At 46.1% G+C, this 18656-nt stretch overlaps 1 protein-coding gene across 2 annotated transcripts in view; it reads right to left on the bottom strand.

Moving 5' to 3' along the window:
* The window catches only part of myo5b (myosin VB), a 389254-nt gene that overhangs the window by 72355 nt on the left and 298243 nt on the right, over positions 1-18656 (bottom strand). For both annotated transcript variants that reach the window (XM_072497425.1, XM_072497424.1), the window contains exons 21-23: positions 9517-9756; positions 8162-8398; positions 163-256 (exon numbers count right to left, since the gene is read on the bottom strand). In XM_072497425.1, the coding sequence (XP_072353526.1) occupies positions 163-256; positions 8162-8398; positions 9517-9756 (571 nt within the window). The remainder of the gene's footprint in view (positions 1-162; positions 257-8161; positions 8399-9516; positions 9757-18656) is intronic.

Genomic DNA, 18656 nt, shown 5'->3' with positions numbered 1-18656 from the left:
GGCTAAATAGCTGGCTTGTAATGCAGAACAAGGCAGCAGCACGGGCTCAATTCCCGTACCGGCCTCCCTGAACAGGCGCCGGAATGTGGCGACGAGGGGCTTTTCACAGTAACTCCACTACATGTGACAATAAGCGATTATTATTATTATAATTAATCGGACCTGCTAGATCCTTGGACTCATTCTTGATGCTCTGGTTCAGCTCCTCTTTCTCATTTTTCAGCACTGCATTCTCCTTCTCCAGATTCAGCACATGCTAGCAAGAGAAAATTAAAAACAACCACTTTATCACATAGTTACTGATTAAAATGACGCTTGCTTTGGGTAAAATAGCATAAAATATTAAACGCCCGGGAGTGTTGCCTTGTGCTGTTATATATTTCAACAACAGTCTGCCATACTCCTGTGATTTGTGGTCATCCTTGGCAATCAGCATCAGTAAATTATTAAGCTCTGAAAACCGCTGCATTCATTTCGTCCAAACAGTCTATGCTCCACATGTTCCTCTTACCAGTCCACTTGATCCCACCCTAGATCCTTCCATTTCTTTCGTCCTCAGTACTTCTTTAATAGCAGAGTGGCACAGCGGTTAGCACTGCTGCCTCGCAGCACCAGGGTCCTGGGTTCGATTCTAGCTTTGGGTGAATATCTGTGCGGAGTTTACACAATGTCCCCACATTTAAGTGGGTTTCCTCAGGGTGCTCCGGTTTCCTCCCACAGTCCAAAGATATGCTGGTGGACTGACCATGCTAAATTACCCCTTAGTGTCCAGGGATGTGGTTAGGTTACGAGGTTAAGGCGGAATGAATAAGGGAGTGGACCCTCGTCAGAGGGTCGGTGCAGACTCGATGGGCCGAATGGCTTCCTTCTACACTGTAGGGATTCCATAAGGATTCTATGATTCCCGTTAAATATACCTATGCTATTTGCCTCACCCACTCATGTGGCAGCAAGTTCCATAGTCTCAACGCTCTAGACGTTTCTCCTGAATTAATTATTAGGTTTATTAGCAACTATGTATGACCTTTAGTTTTGGACTTTCCCACAAATATAAATTCTAAAATCGGTCATAACATTTAGGAGAAAAGTGAAATTAAAATGAGAGAGTACGTTAAGTTATCACTGAAGGCCTTTGGAAAGACACTAAGAGGTGATTTTGGAATAGAGAAGTGACTGAGCCAAGAAGGTGCTTAGATGAAGTTAGAATCACTAAAATCATATGGTACCAATGGCAATTCCTGTTTTGAAAGTAAAGGGTTACACAGGATCTTTCTTGCAATTCAGAAGAAATGGTGTCTGATTTATTCAGTGCAATTCCATCAGAAGGCATTGAGTTTCAATTTCTAAACATACTTCTATTTTAGAGATTTTTCACTCTGACACTAATTTGAACAAACAGAAAGCTCTGAAAACCTGAGAGAAAATTGACTCCCTTCACTTTATTAGGTATCCAGCAATAAAACATTGCAATATTCTTTGAAACAGCCCGAGTAATTGCCTTTGGCTTAATAATGACCATTGGTGTGAAACCCTTCAACAAAATATTGCCAGGTTGGCACCAACATAATTGACTGCAGTCTGATTGAGAAGTCACAGTGCTCATTCTTTAGGGTGTGCAAAGTTAATGGGTGAAGCTTTTGCTTTATATGGAACATCACATCACTGATTGAATGGCACTAACAACGTTTGGCTTCAGGGTGTATCATGAAGGCAGCTCCCTGCCTGTGAAATAATGCAAAGTTCATAATTTGGATTTCTCAGTTCAGGTCAGTAACTTGGCACCTCAAGATGTGGACATAAACACCTAGAGCACGATCGAACCGAATTGCAAGAGTCATGTGTTTAGCCGGGTGTTTCCCGGCACTCGCAGCGCCGAGGAAAAACACGCAATCGAACAGGACTTTGTTGCAATCTGCAACCTCAGTGGGAAACACCCTGCCGAGGCTGCATATAGTCCCGTTTCCTACACTGAGGAGCTCTGCTCGCCAGACCTCCTCAGTGCAGGAGAAGATCGGGATGCAATTTTTAAACGCCGCCCCAATCTCTCGACACCCACTCCCCCCGACATGATCCTCAGACACCCCAAAGCCCCAGCTCACCTATAAGGAGGTCCTCCCCCCCCCACCCTGCCACCTCATACGAGCAGGGCATCCCTGGACCCGGCCCCCGGCCAGCCTAGGGCATCGTAGCGGTGTCAGGCTGACACACAGGTGGCACTGCCAGGGTGCCCAGGTGGCGCCAGCATTGCCAGGGTACCAGCCTGCCCAGAGGACAACGACCCGTGGGCCTCCGATCCCCTGGGAGCACGCCCCCCCTCCCCATCTACCCTATGTGATTAATTCTTAATACCTTTTGGATTGGTCTACCAAGCCATTCAGTTGTGCAAATAATTACTACTCAACAAAAAAGTTCCATTACCACTTTCCAAAGGCAACAAGGGGTGACTAATAAACCCTGGGGGGAAAAAATCCCAAACTCTGAAGAATTAGCTGCGTTCAGCTGGAGAAATGCTGAAGGAACTACATTCCCCTCAGGTTAAACAAGAGAAAATCAAGTCAAAAAGATTGACTCGGCCTCCAAAGAAGGGATGACCTGATTAAAGTATTTTAAATTATGACATTTCGATAGAGCAAACATAGGGAAGATATTTCCACTCGAGGAATGAAACCGGGGAAATTGAGTACTGTGTAATTTCCATTTCTTTTTTACCCCTTGGAAAACTAAAAAACTTCACAAAAACTTAATTCGCCCTTAGTGTACTGTTCTTGTTGGAAATTGGACCAACATTAACCTCTGGGTGAAAATTCAATCAAAGGCCTTTTTTCTAACAAACCAATATCCAGATGTGGAAGGACCGACCAAGTTTTGTCCGCAATGTTTTAATTTCAGACACTCAAGAATGGCCACAGGAAGAACTATCTCATGGACAAAGCTAGAGAAAAAAATAATCTGCAGTGAGAGGAAAAAAAGCATGCAGCCAGGAAAGATAAATATAAACACAAAAGGATTGTTAATGCAGCATTGACAAACGTGTAATAGAGGATACACTTCTAAATTTGTGCTGAATCTGAATCTAGTCTAGAGCTCGAGAGTGCTTAACACTAACATTTTGTGCAAATTTGTGCCCAAGTTCCACTTCATAGCGTTGACATTTTTCACTTTGACAAGCACATCTGGATCCACAAACAAGGAGTGGTGCACGGAAGAAAGAGCTGCGGGAGCAGGAGAATATTCGTGGTGCACCACAGGTAAAGATGGCAGAGGCCAAAGAGGGCTGCACTGCCGGCCCAGTGGTCGATGGAGCAGTTGGTGCAGTTCTTGATTGATACGTTTCAGCAGCAGTAAAAGAGGCCAAGGTTGTGGAATTGCAGAGATCTGGGACGAGCGAGTGGAGCAGAGGCCGGTGTCCCAGGATCAGGCGATCCAGAAAGTGGAGGAGGCAGTGGGGGAGCACAAGGAGCAGTTGGCCTCGTTGGTTGCTGAGGTATGGGTGATGCGGGAGACCCAGAAAAAGCAGAGGGAGAAGGTGCAGAATTTGGAGAATCGCTCCAGAAGGCAAAACCCAAGGATTGTTGGGATGCCTGAAGGCATCAAACGTGTGGAGGCCGCGGTGTGTGTGGCAAGGATGCTGGAGAGATTGATGGGGGAAGGGGGCCTTCGATCAGCCCCTGGAGGCAGACCAAGCGCACAGGGTGCTGAGGAGGAGGCCAAAGGTGGGCGAGCCGCCGAGGGCGAAGGTGGTGCGGTTGCACCACTTTCTGGACAAGGAGAAGATCCTTCGATGGGAGAAGCAAACCAGAAAATGTACCGGGGAGGGAAAAAGCTGCGGGTGTAACATTACCTGGGTGCGGAGCTGGCGACGAGGAGGGCCGGGTTTAACCAGATTAAGGCTGCCCTCTTTAAAAGTAGGTAAAGTTTGGGGTATTGTACCCGGCCCGCCTGTGGGTGACTTTCCAGAAGGCAGAGCTTTATTTCGACATGCCAGAGGAGGCGAGGGGAAATGGACTGGGAGGACATTGAACTTTGGCGGAGTTCTGTGTGCTCTTTAAAGTGTTTGGTGGTGGGTTTTTGGAGGTCGGTTTTCATGGGGGAGCATGATGGTGAGTGTGCCTTTTGTTACTCTTTAGGGATGGATAGTTGGGTTGGTTAGGGCTGGGGCAATTAGAGGGAGGAAGGACGATTGGAGGGCTCGGGCGTGGTTGGCAGGAGGAAGGCATTGTGGGGAGGTTGGTTGTGTGTTGGAGGGTGGGGGAGGAAGTTGCTGGCATGGGTGTGATTGGTGTGGCGCAGTTGGGAATGACGGTGGACATTCGAGGGCACGCCTGGACGGTCACATGAAGTGGGCCGGGGGCTGGCTATAAAAGGGGAAGGGGTAGGGAGCCCCCCCGACCAGGCTAGTCACGAGGAATGGGAGGGTGTTGAACGGGCCGGTCAAACAGTCGCGCGTGTTTACACAGCTGAGGAGTTTGAAGGCGGATGTGGCTTTTTAGCAGGAGTCGTACCAGAAGTGGCTGAGAAAGGAATAGGTGTTTCATTCGGGGCTGGATATATAGATGAAGGAAGTGGCGATGTTGGTCAATAAGTGGCTTGCGTTCGAGGTGGGGAAAAATACTGAAAACATGGATTAGGATACAATACTTATTCACATTTTAAACAGCTATTGGAACATCGGCAAGAATATTCAGAGAGGGGGAATCATGTGACGTGGCGGTTGATGATATTAAAATGTATGTAAAAACATTAAAATGAGGTTCTCGCCCATTGTGAGCGTGAATCTTATTATGTCACAGGGGTGGAAAATCGGGAAACGAGACCCTGCTGGCATGATTCCAGTTTCCGGATTCTCGCGAGAGTTTGCGCCCGCATCACCGCTCTCACTGATGGCAGGCACGGCGAAAACCGCCCCCGATGTGACTTCCACAGCAAAAAGGTTGGGAGCAGGGAAGAACGCCTCTGATGGGCTCAGGGGACTCATAAGGGAGGTGAATTTCCCCCTTTCCCCCCAACACCAGCTGCACAAACAAAGTTGCTGGGCATCCCACATGGTGTATCCCCCCGCGCCCCCCCCCCCCAGGAAAATTATGGGCAGGCTACCTGATCACTCCCCTCCCCTGGCGGGAAGCTGGTGCAAAAGCCAGCCGCTAGATTTTACGTGACCCCGCCTTCAAATCCACCGATGGTGGAATGTAAAATCCAGCCCGATTACTCAATTGCTATAATTTACAGCTATAATCAAACTAAGCAGACAGAAATTAATTGAATTCCATGGAGTTTATCAGTGGTTCACAGAAACATCAGACTTTGTACATGGGCTTGATGCAGTGATTGATTTCTCGTTCTCAGGTAATATGTATGCAAAGCAAAGGCATGGTCCTTTAGTTCTGTTTACACAGACAGCATTAATGGGATGATCTGAATCAACTACTGAGGCAAACAGCACCATGGTGTGCAAATTATGCTGCAAAATATCAGTATATTTGCAGCACAATTTTCTGCATTAGAGGCCTCGCTCCTCCGATAGCTTTTTTCATCACTCGTGTACGCATATGTTGGAGAATATAACATTTTCCCACTTCTTTCCACTGTCAGTTTCAACCACTTTCAGGTCACGAATAGTTCCAGTAAGATATTGCATTGTATCCCATCCACACTGCCCAAATAGTGTCATAATCTTAATTTTAAAAAGCATCCTCACCCATGCTAATGTAGAAAATTAGCAAAAACTGACCAACAACTTCACAAATGCTGACATAGCTCTGTACTCAACACTTTCATTACACGTTGATGAACTGAAATACACAGAAGTGCAGTTTGTAGTATCGGTGGATTTAGAACTTACTCAAGTGGAATTAAACCTGAAGGCATGAGATTTATATTCCAAATGGGGAAAATGATTTTATACATCATTTGGCACATTTTACAGCCAAGAATAAATTTGCCTTCCAAGCCAAAAATAATTTCTCCTGGTAGATGAACTGATATTTTAAATATGAACTTAAAAATAGTTAAAGGATTTCAGTAGAACTTTGTAAAGGGCCAGATCCTTTTATTAAGAATTTCACTCCAGGTGACCTTGCAGCACGGAAATACAATAAAGTGACAAACAGGGCTATTATGTTATGTAGTGGGCATTGAATATAAAGAAAGGAAATAGGTCATGCATTAGTATTCTGTGTAAACTTCAGCTTCCCTTTTTGGGAAAAATATTGCAGCCATACAGCGAAGATTCATAAGAATGAAAGATTATAGTTGAAAAGAAACACTTGGGGGTGGTGGTGTTGGGGGGGGGGGGGGGGGGGGGGGTAACGGACATTCTCTGGCTGCATTGCACCCGGCGCACATCCCACTATGTCAGGAGAATAGCGGAAGTGCCCCTCAATGGGGTTTACATCGGGCACCAAACAATGTGCGATGCTCCCAGTTTGCAGCTGGCATAATCTGATTCATGTTCATATTTGCACATCAAAATTCCCATTTAAATATGCCGGGACAGCTTGAAGCCAGATTCTCCCAGCTCCTGGTATTCTCCCTCCCCTCCCACTGGCGCAGCGAGAAGCCAGGTGGAATTACAACTGGTCTCCACCACTGGACAGCAGGGCTGGAATTCTCCGGCCGTTTGCTGGAAAATGGTGGGAGTAGAGAATCCCGCAGCCAGCGATCAGCGCAGCAAAATTCTCTGTCCTCACTAGCAGTCGTAGGGGGAGGGGGCGGTGGTTCTCAATGGGAAATCTAGCCCCAGAAGTGTTGACTGCACTGGGGGCTCAGAGGACATTGGAGCCCCCAGGTGGTCCGGGACAGCCCTGGCACCCCGACAGTGGCAACCTGGCACTGAAAGGGTGCGGGGCTAGAAGGGGGTACTGAAATGGGAGGGGGGGAGGGGGTGCCTGAAACATGCATATGAAGTGGGGGGCTGAAAGGGGGGCATGAAGTCGGAGGTCATTTGGTGACCCCCATTGCATGGCCTTTACAGTCATTTTGAGATTGTAAGAAGTCTTACAACACCAGGTTAAAGTCCAACAGGTTTATTTGGAATCACTAGCTTTCGGAGCACAACTCCTTCCTCGAGACTCACCTGATGAAGGAGCTGCGCTCCGAAAGCTAGTGTCCACCCCAGTCCAAAGCCAGCATCTCCACATCATAGTTATTTTGAGATTGGGCTGCCATTCATCTCCAGGAAGCGTGCTTGCTGGCATGTTGAGGCCCCGCCCCTCACAGTCCTGGTGCAAAATTTGCCCTCATCCCAAAAAAATTCTAAATGTGGGTGGATTACAATCCGGATCGCACCCAACCACCTGGCGGGAATCACACCTCATTTCCTGCCGGAGACCACACACAGAAATCTTTTGGGAGAATTTCATCCCAGTTTTTTTAAATAAAAGAATAGACTGGAAGTTGTTTTTCTTATGTACAATGAAAGGTTTAAAAAAAACTAAATCGGGAAAATTGATTCCAGCTGTTGATGAATCAATAGAAAATTTGCAGATATCACTGGGGGAATAGGGAGAGGGAGGTTAGAAGAATTCCAAAAAGCTCTGCAGAGACTACCGAGTAGCTACTGAGGCAGAGACTAGAAATGCACTTCAAAATAAATGTTCATTGAATTCTGAAGGAAAAATTATAAATCTGAATATGGAAAAGAACAGTGAATGTAGGTAATTCTGGTTGATGAACAAGCACCATTAGAGGTGAGGCAAGTTGCACGACCTGTTCCTATGGTGTTACTTATGTTTTTCGTATGGATAGTTTGGTGCGTGTGAATTCAGAAACCCCATGCAAAATGGACATCTGAATGCCCACAGCATCCAGGTAACAATTAATCACAAACACAAGAGCACAGAGACTTTTAAAGAAATCTCCAAGAAAAGCTCACAGCAATCATTTTACAACGGGTTTCCATCAACGCCTGAGGGCTGAAGCCAGCAGGAGCTGGTTCATACACCGAGTATGAGCACTGAATACGTATATATGTCATTCTCTGATATGTCCAACATTGGTGAAATAAACAATCAATCACAATATGCCCTTTTAATTTATTATCCAACAAGTGGGAAGATATTGAAGCAAGCTATGTCAACATTATTTTTTGAACGGAATGACCTGGAGTTGGTCAAGTGATTTTCAGTTATTAACTGGCTTAACATTACTTCCAGGTTTCAGTTACCTGCTGAAGTTTCGTTTTCTCTCTGGTGTGGGTGTCAACCAGGATGTTGCGTTCTGCCTGGGATTTCTCAAGTTCCATGCGGAGTTTCTCAATCTCCTCCTGTAAACTAGTTGCTCGGTTCTCATCTCCCTGGTGTTCCCGACATCGGCCCAACTCCTTGCTCAGCTTATTGATTTCGGTAGCTTGTGCCGAGGTCACTGCCATTAGCTGCTCGGTCAACGTCTTGTGCTCCTTGTTCTAAGGAAAGGATCATAAGCATGGATCAACTGTATGGATAAAATCTGGACTTCACAAACACATAACAGAAAGTTCTCTCTTATAAAGATGAACCCAAGTGGGTGATTCCCAATTGAGAACATTTTCAAATATTACTGAAAACCTGGGAGGTTTCTATCCACTACTCAATCTAGAACACTGTTTTCATGAACTTTATACTGAAGGCTATTATCCTAAACAGAATTTTGCTCAAAGGCAATTTTCAGGAATGCTTCAATGTGGTGCTATGTGGAGTTTTCTCTATATTGGATCGAGAATGCACACAACCGCCACCCCATCAAGAGGCACCAGGGATTAGCAGTAGATGTCAGATTTGGTAGCAAGGCCCATACCCCAGAGAATTAAAAAACATCTCACAATGGGAGATCTTAAAGTGGATGCCGAACATTTTCCTACAAAGAGAGTGACAAATGTTCTATTATAAAGCCTTTCATTTAAGTGGGGCTTGGGGAAGGTGAGTAGAATGCCTTCTTTTCCTAACATAGGAAAAGGAAAACGCAGTGCTACTAATATCCAACAAGTGGTAGATGTGAATGGAGGCCATGAATTGGAGACTGAGCTAAAATGGAACAGAAGCTTCGTTGATGGGCACAAATGATGGCAACAGCTCACTCGCGGGCTATATTCTATGTATTGTTGGGATGAAACTGCAAAGTTTTAAAATACATTATGATTATTGTTCAGTAATGTAATATTGTGCAGAGATGAAATCTGGTGTGTGTCCCCCCCCCCCACTCCCCCACTCATCCCACTCCCCAATTTTCACTTTGGGGTTACACAAAGTCTAAGGCATTAAAACGGGGTCACATCAGGAAAACATTTGGGAAGCACAGTTTAAAGAAAATTGTAAGAAAGGGAGGAAAATCAGGATGAAAAATTGCGTTCATTATTCAAATGAATAGGTGTTTCCACTCAAAATTAGACACGATTGCCCAAAATTCCACACTTCGAATTTCACTTACTTAGACACAGTAAAGCAAATATACAAATGGGAGCATTATTCATCCGTTCCCACTTTTATTTAATAGCACTTCCTAAATTTATATTGAACTTGGAAATTAGACTGAGGCCATTCTTACCTGATCATCCACCTTTCTTTGAAGCTGAACCACTTTGTTTTCCATTCCGCTGGTGAGTTTCTTGTAGTGTTCTACTGACCTTGCTTCAATCTTCAGCGTCTTTAACTCACGGCGTGCCTTCATGCGCCGGTAGCAGCACTGGAGATAGATAACCGCATTGCGTATCCGGCAGAACCGCTTTCGAGCCATCCAGCCCCTTACACACTTCTGAATAATACTGGCTTTGTGCTGCCGTAGTAACTGTGGGAATTAGATGACATAGAAAGATTAGGAAAAACCCGGCACCACTCAATCACCTACGCAGAAGAGAGGACATCTAAATACAGCCGCAAGACCACAAAATGACAGGTTTTGGATTCATAGCTACAATTCCCAAGACAGCAAGTTTCCCATTCAAGAAAGCTGCAGTGGTTCAGACAATACTGGTTTAGCTCTAGAACAAGGTTTAAATCCTGCCTCAATTGATTGGATGTTAAGGTATCTTCCAAAGATAGATATGCATTTATAAGTGACTTTCAAGACCTCGAGTTGTCCCCTAGCACTTTACATCCAATGATGTGTCGGAAAAACAGCAATGAATTTGTACATTGTGAAGCAAGCTGGGCAGTCCCCACATAATTCTTAATGATCATGCACATTTTATTGATTGCTAACATACGAATTGCTGGAGCAAAAAATATGTTTCCTTAATGTGCATAATTCTAAAAGAAATACACAGGAAACATGTAAATATTTCAAGTTAATTTGATAATTTGTCTGCGTGGGTCTCACCCCACGACATCCCCTCAGCAGCACAGTGGTTAGCACTGTTGCTTCACAGTGCCATGGATCTGGGTATAATTCCCAGCTTGGGTCACTGTCTGTGTGGAGTCTGCACGTTCCCCAGTGTCTGCGTGGGTTTCCTCCAGGTGCTCTGGTTTCCTCCCACGGTCCAGAGATGTGGTTAGGTGGATTGCTCACATTAAATTGCCCCATAGTGTCCAAATGTTAGGTGGGGCTGCTGGGTTACAGGAATAGGGTGGAGGTGTGGGCTTGGGTAGGGTGCTCTTTGGGGGCCGGTGTAGACTCGATGGAACAAATTGCCTTCTTCTGCACTGTAAGTTCTATGATAAGTTCCACGAATAATACGTGGCTGAAGAGGTGGTGTCAGGGGGAGGGTTTCAGATTCCTGGGGCATTGGGACCGGTTCTGGGGGAGGTGGGATCTGTACAAACTGGACGGATTACACCCGGGCAGGACTGGAACTGATGTCCTAGGGGGGCTATTTACTGGAGCGGTTGGGAGGGTTTAAACTAATATGCCGGGGGATGGGAACCTACGCAAGGAGTCAGAGAAAGAGGGACCAAGGACAAAAGCAAAAGGTAGCAACGTGAATAAGTGATAGGTGGAGAAACCAAGGACAAAATTCAAACAGGGCAGTAGAGAAAAATATTGGGAGCAAGACAAGCATTGTGAAAAAGACAAACTTAAAGGCTCTGTGCCTTAATGCACAGAGCAATTGCAATAAAGTGGACGAACTAATCGCGCAGATAGACAATAAATGGGTATGATATAATTGCGATTACGGAGACATGGCTGCAGGGTGAACAGGGATAGGAACTGAATGTCCCAGGGCTCTCAGTATTTAGGAAGGACAGGCATAAAAGAAAAGGTGGTGGCGTGGTACTGCTGGTTAAAGAGGAAATTAACACAATAGTGAGAAAGGATATTAGCTCTGACAATGTGGAATCTGTATGGGTAGAGTTGAGAAATACCAAGGGACAAAAAACATTAGTGGGTGTCATATATAGACCCCCAAACTGCACCGGTAAGGTTGGGAATGGCATTAAACAAGTAATTAGAGATGCATGTAATAAGGGAATATCGGTGATCATGGGTGATCATAGATTGGCAAATCAAATTAGCTACAATGCTGTAAAGGAGGAATTCCTGGAGTGTATACGGGATGGTTTTCTTGACCAATATGTGGAGGAACCAACTAGAGAGCAGGCCATCTTAGACTGGGTACTGTGTAATGAGAAGGGAATCATTGCCAATCCGGCTGTACGAGACTCCTTGGGGATGAGCGACCATAACATGAATTTTTTATCAAGGTGGAGAATGAAGTAGTTGATTCGGAGACTAGGGTGCTGAATCTTAATAAAGGGAACTATGAGGATATGAGGCGTGAGTTGGCCTTGATAGATTGGGGAGAGTTACTTAAAGGGATGACAGTGGATAGACAATGGCAAACATTCAAGGAACGCATGGAGGAACTACAGCAATTGTTCATCCCTGTCTGGCACAAAAGCAAAGGTGGTAAGAGGGCCAATCCATGTCTTACAAAGGAAATTAGAAATAGTATCCGATACAAGGAAGAAGCATACAGATTGGCCAAGAAAAATAATAGGTCTGAGGATTGGGAGCAGTTTAGAATTCAGCAAAGAAGGACGAAGGGATTGATTAAGAAGGGAAAAGTACAGTACGAAAGGAAGGTTGCAGGGAACATAAAGACTGACACTAAGAGTTTCTCCAGATATGTGAAGAGAAAGAGATTGGTAAATAGAAATGTAGGCCCCCCGACAGACAGAAACAGGGGAATGCATAATAAGGGACAAAGAAATGGCTGAGCAATTGAATACATACTTTGGTTCTGTCTTCACAAATGTGGACAAAATCAGATCCCAGAAATGTTGGAGAATGAAAGGTTTAGTGAAAGGGAAGAACTGAGGGAGATCAACATTAGTAGAGAAAACTGATGGAATTGAAGGCGGATAAATCCCCAGGGCCTGAGAATCTGCATCCCAGAGTGCTTAAGGAGGTGGCTCTGGAAATAGTGGATGCATTGGTGGTCATCTTCCGGGATTCTATAGACTCTGGAACTGTCCCTGCAGATTGGAGGGTAGCTCACATCACTCCGATATTCAAAAAGGGAGGTAGAGAGAAAGCAAGGAATTGTAGACCAGTAAGTCTAACATTGGTAGTGGGGAAAATGCTTGAATCCATTATCAAGGACTTTATAACGGAACATTTAGAAAGCAGTGGCAGCATCAGTCAGAGTCAGCATGGATTTATGAAAGGAAAATCATGCTTGACAAATCTGTTGGAATTCTTTGAAGATGTAACCAGTACAGTAGACAAGGGGGAGCCAGTCGATGTAGTATATTTGAACTTTCAGAAGGCGTTTGACAAAGTCCCGCATCAGAGATTATTGTGCAAAATTAAAGCGCATGGGATTGGGGGAAATGTATTGAGGTGGATAGAAAACTGGTTGGCAGAGAGGAAACAAAGAGTAGGGATTAATGGGTCCTTTTCAAATTGGCAGGCAGTAACTAGTGGGGTACCACAGGTATCGGTGCTGGGAACCCAGCTATTCACAATATATATTAATGATTTGAATGAGGGAACAAAATATGACACCTCAAAGTTTGCAGATGATACCAAATTAGGTGGAAGGATGAATTGTGACGAGGGTACAGGGATCCTACAGCAAGATCTAGACAGGTTGGGCGAGTGGGCAAACCAATGGCAGATGCAGTATAATTTGGATAAGTGTGAGGTTATTCATTTTGGAAGCAAAAACAGGAAGGCAGATTACTACTTGAATCATTGTAAATTGGGAAAGGGGAGTGTGCAGCGGGACCTGGGTGTCCTTGGGCACCATTCGCTGAAGGTAAGCATGCAGGTGCAGCAGGCGGTAAAGAAGGCTAATGGTATGTTGGCCTTCATTGCAAGAGGTTTCGAGTATAGAAGCAGGGATGTGTTGCTGCAATTGTACATGGCCTTGGTGAGGCCACACTTGGAGTATTGTGTGCAGTTTGGTCTCCTTCTCTGAGGAAGGATATTCTTGCTCTCGAGGGAGTGCAGCAAAGGTTTACCAGACTGATTCCAGGGATGGCGGGACTGTCACATGAGGAGAGATTGACTTGGTTAGGATTGTACTCGCTGGAGTTCAGAAGAATGAGGGGGGATCTCATAAAGACTTATAAAATTCTAACAGGACTAGACAGTGTAGATGCAAGGAAGATGTTACCAATGATGGGTGTGTCCAGAACCAGGGGTCACAGTCAGAGGATTCAACCATCTCGGACAGAGATAAGGAGACATTTCTTCACACAAAGAGTGGTGAGCCTGTGGAATTCATTACCACAGGAAGTAGTTGATGTTACAACTTTGAATATATTCAAGAGGCGGCTGGATGTAGCACTTGGGGGAGAATGGGATAAAGGCTATGGGGAGAAAGCAGGATTAGGCTATTGAGTTGGATGATCAGCCATGATCGTGATGAATGGCAGAGCAGGCTCGAAATGCCAAAAGGCCTCATCCTATCTTCTATGTATCTATGATTCTATGATAGGGAACAAAATGTCACCACGTGTTCCAATAAGACAACACTGCAGTTTAGCCCCACTGATCGATAAGTGGGTCAGAACAAGGAGTGATACAAACCAAGTAGACACAAGTTTTGATTCCTGGTTTCTGCTGATTTCAGCTGCAGTAGTGAGTGTTGGATTGAGCCCATTTTGAATTTGTCAGCAATTACTATCAGGGTCGCACTTTGGTCGGTGGGTAAGCTCTCCAGGAATTGCACCCCAGCAATTCCCACTACCTCCAGTAGAGGAGTGGAAAGGAACCCGAAGCAATAAAATTGGAGACGAGCAATGAGGAAAATAAAAATGGAAGCTTCGATCAGGTGACCAATCTTATTCAGCAAACCTGAAATCATTGTAAATAAGTAAAAATACAAAGTAAATAGAATCAGTCCTACACAGTTAAAAGAAACTGTGGCAGCACGGTAGCATAGTGGTTAGCACTATGGCTTCACAGCGCCAGGGTCCCAGGTTCGATTCCTGCTTGGGTCACTGTCTGTGCGGAGTCTGCACATCCTCCCCGTGTGTGCGTGGGTTTACTCCGGGTGCTCCGGTTTCCACCCAGTCCAAAGATGTGCAGGTTAGGTGGATTGGCCATGATAAATTGCCCTTAGTGACCAAAAAGGTTAGGAGGGGTTATTGGGTGCAGGTGTGGGCTTGGGTAGGGTGCTCTTTCCGAGAGCCGGTGCAGACTCGATGGGCCAAATGGCCTCCTTCTGCACTGTAAATTCTATGATTTCTATGAAAAACACAAACATTTATGTCCCAGATGACCATAGGCTGCTTTCCCCTTTGAGGGGGAGAGCTGACTGGTGATGATTTAACCGGAGGATCGCCACACCTCAGGTGAGGGGCAAGGTCGAGAAGGCGGGGCTTTCATGAATAATCTCAGCCAGTACGTGAATTGAACTAGTGCTGTTGGCACTCGCTCTGCTTCACAAACCAGCTGAACAGTCAACTGAGCTAAACCAGCCCCCAATGCTCATTTATCCGAGAAGGAAATGGGCAGTTAAAAATGAAGCCATTATAAAGAATTGAATGAATTTCAACATCCTCCTCAAGATTTAGAGCAATCCGTCCAGATGAGAGTACTTACAACCCCGTTGATTTTCCTCACCATTCCATTGTCAGGGGATCAGTTGTGTAATGGCTTTGCTGTACTACAGACCACATTTATTGCTATGACTTTCATTTTCAATTAAAATTTAACCACCCGACTAACACTGTGCACTGCAATAAGATGCATCATTTTGGCACATTCGCTTACAAATGTGAATGATTCAACTCTTCCTGCATTCTACTGTGTGCCACGAAAAATACTATTGAAAAGGTGCTATCCAACACTCGCGTAACATGACCATGAGTCTTCAGTGAGTTAAAAAATATATATTCTAATCACAAATTGAATTTTAATGAGATAGACCTGAGGCACTCAAGGCAGATTGGGTTTTCAATAAAAATAGGTGGAAAAATTAAACATAAAAATTACATGATTAACAAGAGAGAGTAATGGAAGATGTAGAGAATATAAAAGGTAGATGGCAGAGTGTCAAAGCTCTTGACTTTGTTGCCCGCTTATGTATGCAACTACAAAGCCTCAAGGATCAGATATAAATCCACATTCCATGTATTTGCAAATATCTAACCCTGCCAATCCTAGAGTTCTATTTAGGATTTGTCCTTTCGGTAACAGGCCTAAAAAACACAATTTTCAACATCTAGGCCCACAAAATTCAATTAATACAAAGCTTCAAGGAGTAAATCAATCACAAATAGAACTACAGTAATCCCTCACTCAATGTCGTTGTTGCGTTCTTGAAAAATGCATCTTTATGCAAAATGACGTCAAGTGAATCAGATTTACTCATTAGAATTGATGTACAAACTGAAATTAGATACATGAGGGAGTCAAAGATCAAATTATTGTTCCCGGCCCCGGGTCACTGTCCGTGTGGAGTTTGCACGTTCTCCCAGTGTCTGCGTGGGTCTCACCCCCACAACCGAAAGGTGGATTGGCCACACTAAATTGCCACTTAGTTGGAAACATTTTTTAAAAAGATCAAATTATTGTAATGGTGTAATGGTGGTTGACCAGTTTATGAGTTGTTCATTTATGTTCTCAGATCCCGCTCTCGATTAATAACAAAATGGTTTATATTTTTCATCTCCGGTGATCTGGGTGCAGAGTAAGCTCGGGAAGGAAGATGGATGATCTATTTATCCCACAGTGTTCCCAAGACAAGATCAGCGAGAGTTGTTGTTGCAGTGGTTTCAGATCTACCTCCCTCCCCAGCCCTCCTTATTCCGCAGACACAAAGCTGTCTGCTACACTGGCAGGCTGGAGTCGGTGATACGTTCAGCAAGGCCTGGGAGACTTCAAACAGAATTAGGTCCTTTCCAATCACCTCTGGCACGGTGGCACAGTGGCTAGCACTGCTGCCTCACAGCACCAGGGACCCAGGTTCAATTCCCATCTTGGGGGACTGTCTGTGTGGAGATTGTACGTTCTCCTTGGGTCTACATGGGTTTCCTCCCACAGTCCAAAGATGTGCATCTTCGGTGGATTGGCAATGCTAAATTACCCCTTAGTATGCAAAAGGTTAGGTGCAGTTATTGAGTTACGGGGATGGGATGGGTTGTGGGCCTGGTGGGGTGTTCTTTGGGAGGGTCGGTGCAGATTCGATGGCCTCCTTCTGCATTTAGTTATTCTATGATTCATGGTTGAGTGACTTTGAAATGATCAGCTAGAAAATGACAGCACTTAACTCTGTTGGAAGTGGTCCAGGAACAGTCGATTTTTCTTGATGTTTATAACCATTGTGGTTAGACACTTCAAAGTTACTCAACTGTGAAGGAAGATGATGGAGTAATGCGGACAACTGGGGTGCATGGAAGCTATCAATCACAGCCGAGTAAAATCAATATCAAATTGAAATGAATGAATGGCTTGCAGATCAAAGACCTGAGGGGGTTTAAACGCAAGTGACTGGTTTTCTCTTTCCAGGAATTGACAGGTGCTGCTTCCAGTATCTGAGCCAGCAGCTGTATTGCTCAGATGGGTGGTAAAGCAGTCATTCTTTTCACTTCCGCTTCTGGACTGCTTTCTAGCTTCCAGCTTCTGTGAACCATGCATGTGGCTAACGATGCCCTCGCTGTGTCTCCTCAGGAAAACCTCTCCCATTATCGCCGGGAGAGGGCCCAGACTGGCGGTGGTGTGCAAGACTTAAGAATCCTCACCTCCTTCAAGGACCGTGCCTTTGAGGTGACTGGGGTGGCCGAGGACAGGGCAGACACACACACACACACACACCCCACACACACAGGCTGGCGGATGCCGCAGAGGTGAGGAACCACCGGGTTCCACCAGGGGGATCTGTCAAACACGAGTTGTTATTGCCTTACTGACCATCGTTCCCACTGACCACATGTCCATTCCCCCGCAAATTCCCCAGCCGACGGCGCTGGCCCATCCCTGGCAGAACACTTTCCAGTCTCCCAGGAGACGACCTCAGAGGAAAGTTCCGAGGATGCCACCATAATAGTCGCGGCGCAGCTGCCACCGCATCCTCCACCAAAGCAGATACACAAACCTCAGCGGGACATGTTAGTGGTCAGGCTTGGGGGCACAATCTGGTGAGCATCACACTGTTGCTGATATACATCCGATGGAGGCATGAACCCCCCAGGTGAGGGGGCGGGGGGCGGCAACATAGCGAGAGTGGGGAGTTGTATTACACATTAAATACCCTTCTGTACAATCAATATATCTGTCGCTTTCCTCCGTAATGCGGGCCGGCCTCCGATCCCTTGGCCCATCTCTCCAGGCACCGCCCCACCCCCATTCCCAGGCACACTGCGTGCAGGTGATGGATGTGTGTGAGCACTCACCAGACAGGCAGGGGTCACACTATGGTATAGATAGAGGAACACTGGCACACCCCCTGCCCTCGACAGTGACCCACTGACAGTGCCATCACAGTCCCAGCACCCTGGAGTGATGTGACACATACCATGGGAGGGTGGGAAATGGGAGTGGGGCGACGGACTAGGCCACGTCCTAAGTGAATCAGGTGAGTATGAGGACCTCGCTGGCCCTCCGGGCTTGCCGGACCCTCTCCGCTGCCGCCTGTCCTGCAGCCTCTGGCTGGTCCTCCGGTTCCTTCACGGCCTCGTCCTCCAGCCTCTGCTGGTCCAGTGCCACCTCATCATCCTTGTCCTCCTCAGAGGTGGCCACATGTTCCTCATCACCAACCTCCAGCACGAAACCATGCTGCTGTGCCAGGTTGTGGAGGGCACAGCAGACCACCACAAAGCGGGTGACCGCCGGGCGGTGAACTGCAGTGCACCACCAGAACGATGAATGCATCGGAACCGTATCTTGAGGAGTCCGATGCACCACTCGATCACAGCCTGAGTAGCCATATGAGCCTCGTTGTACCGGGTGTCCTCTTCAGTTTGTACTGGCGTCATTAGCCAGGTCCTCAGTGGATACCTCTTATCACCCAAGAGCCAGCCGTCCATCTTGGGTTGCTCGTCGAAGAGGCCGTGATGACTGACTGCCCCAGGACCTAGTTGTCATGGACACTCCCTGGGAAGCATGCACACACGTGCATTATCTTCATCTGGTGGTCGCACATGAGCTATGTGTTGAAGGAGTGGAACCCCATTCTGTTAACATAGGGCACCCCCATTTGGCCCTGTAAGTGCAGGGAAACATGCACGGCTTCTATGACCCCCTGGACCTGGGGCATCCCAGCGATGGTGGAGGAACCTGCAGCTCGGGCATCTTGT

Source organism: Scyliorhinus torazame, chromosome 3 (assembly GCF_047496885.1).
Source record: "Scyliorhinus torazame isolate Kashiwa2021f chromosome 3, sScyTor2.1, whole genome shotgun sequence".
Lineage (NCBI taxonomy): Eukaryota > Metazoa > Chordata > Chondrichthyes > Carcharhiniformes > Scyliorhinidae > Scyliorhinus > Scyliorhinus torazame.
This window is presented reverse-complemented; position numbering and strand designations above follow the sequence as displayed.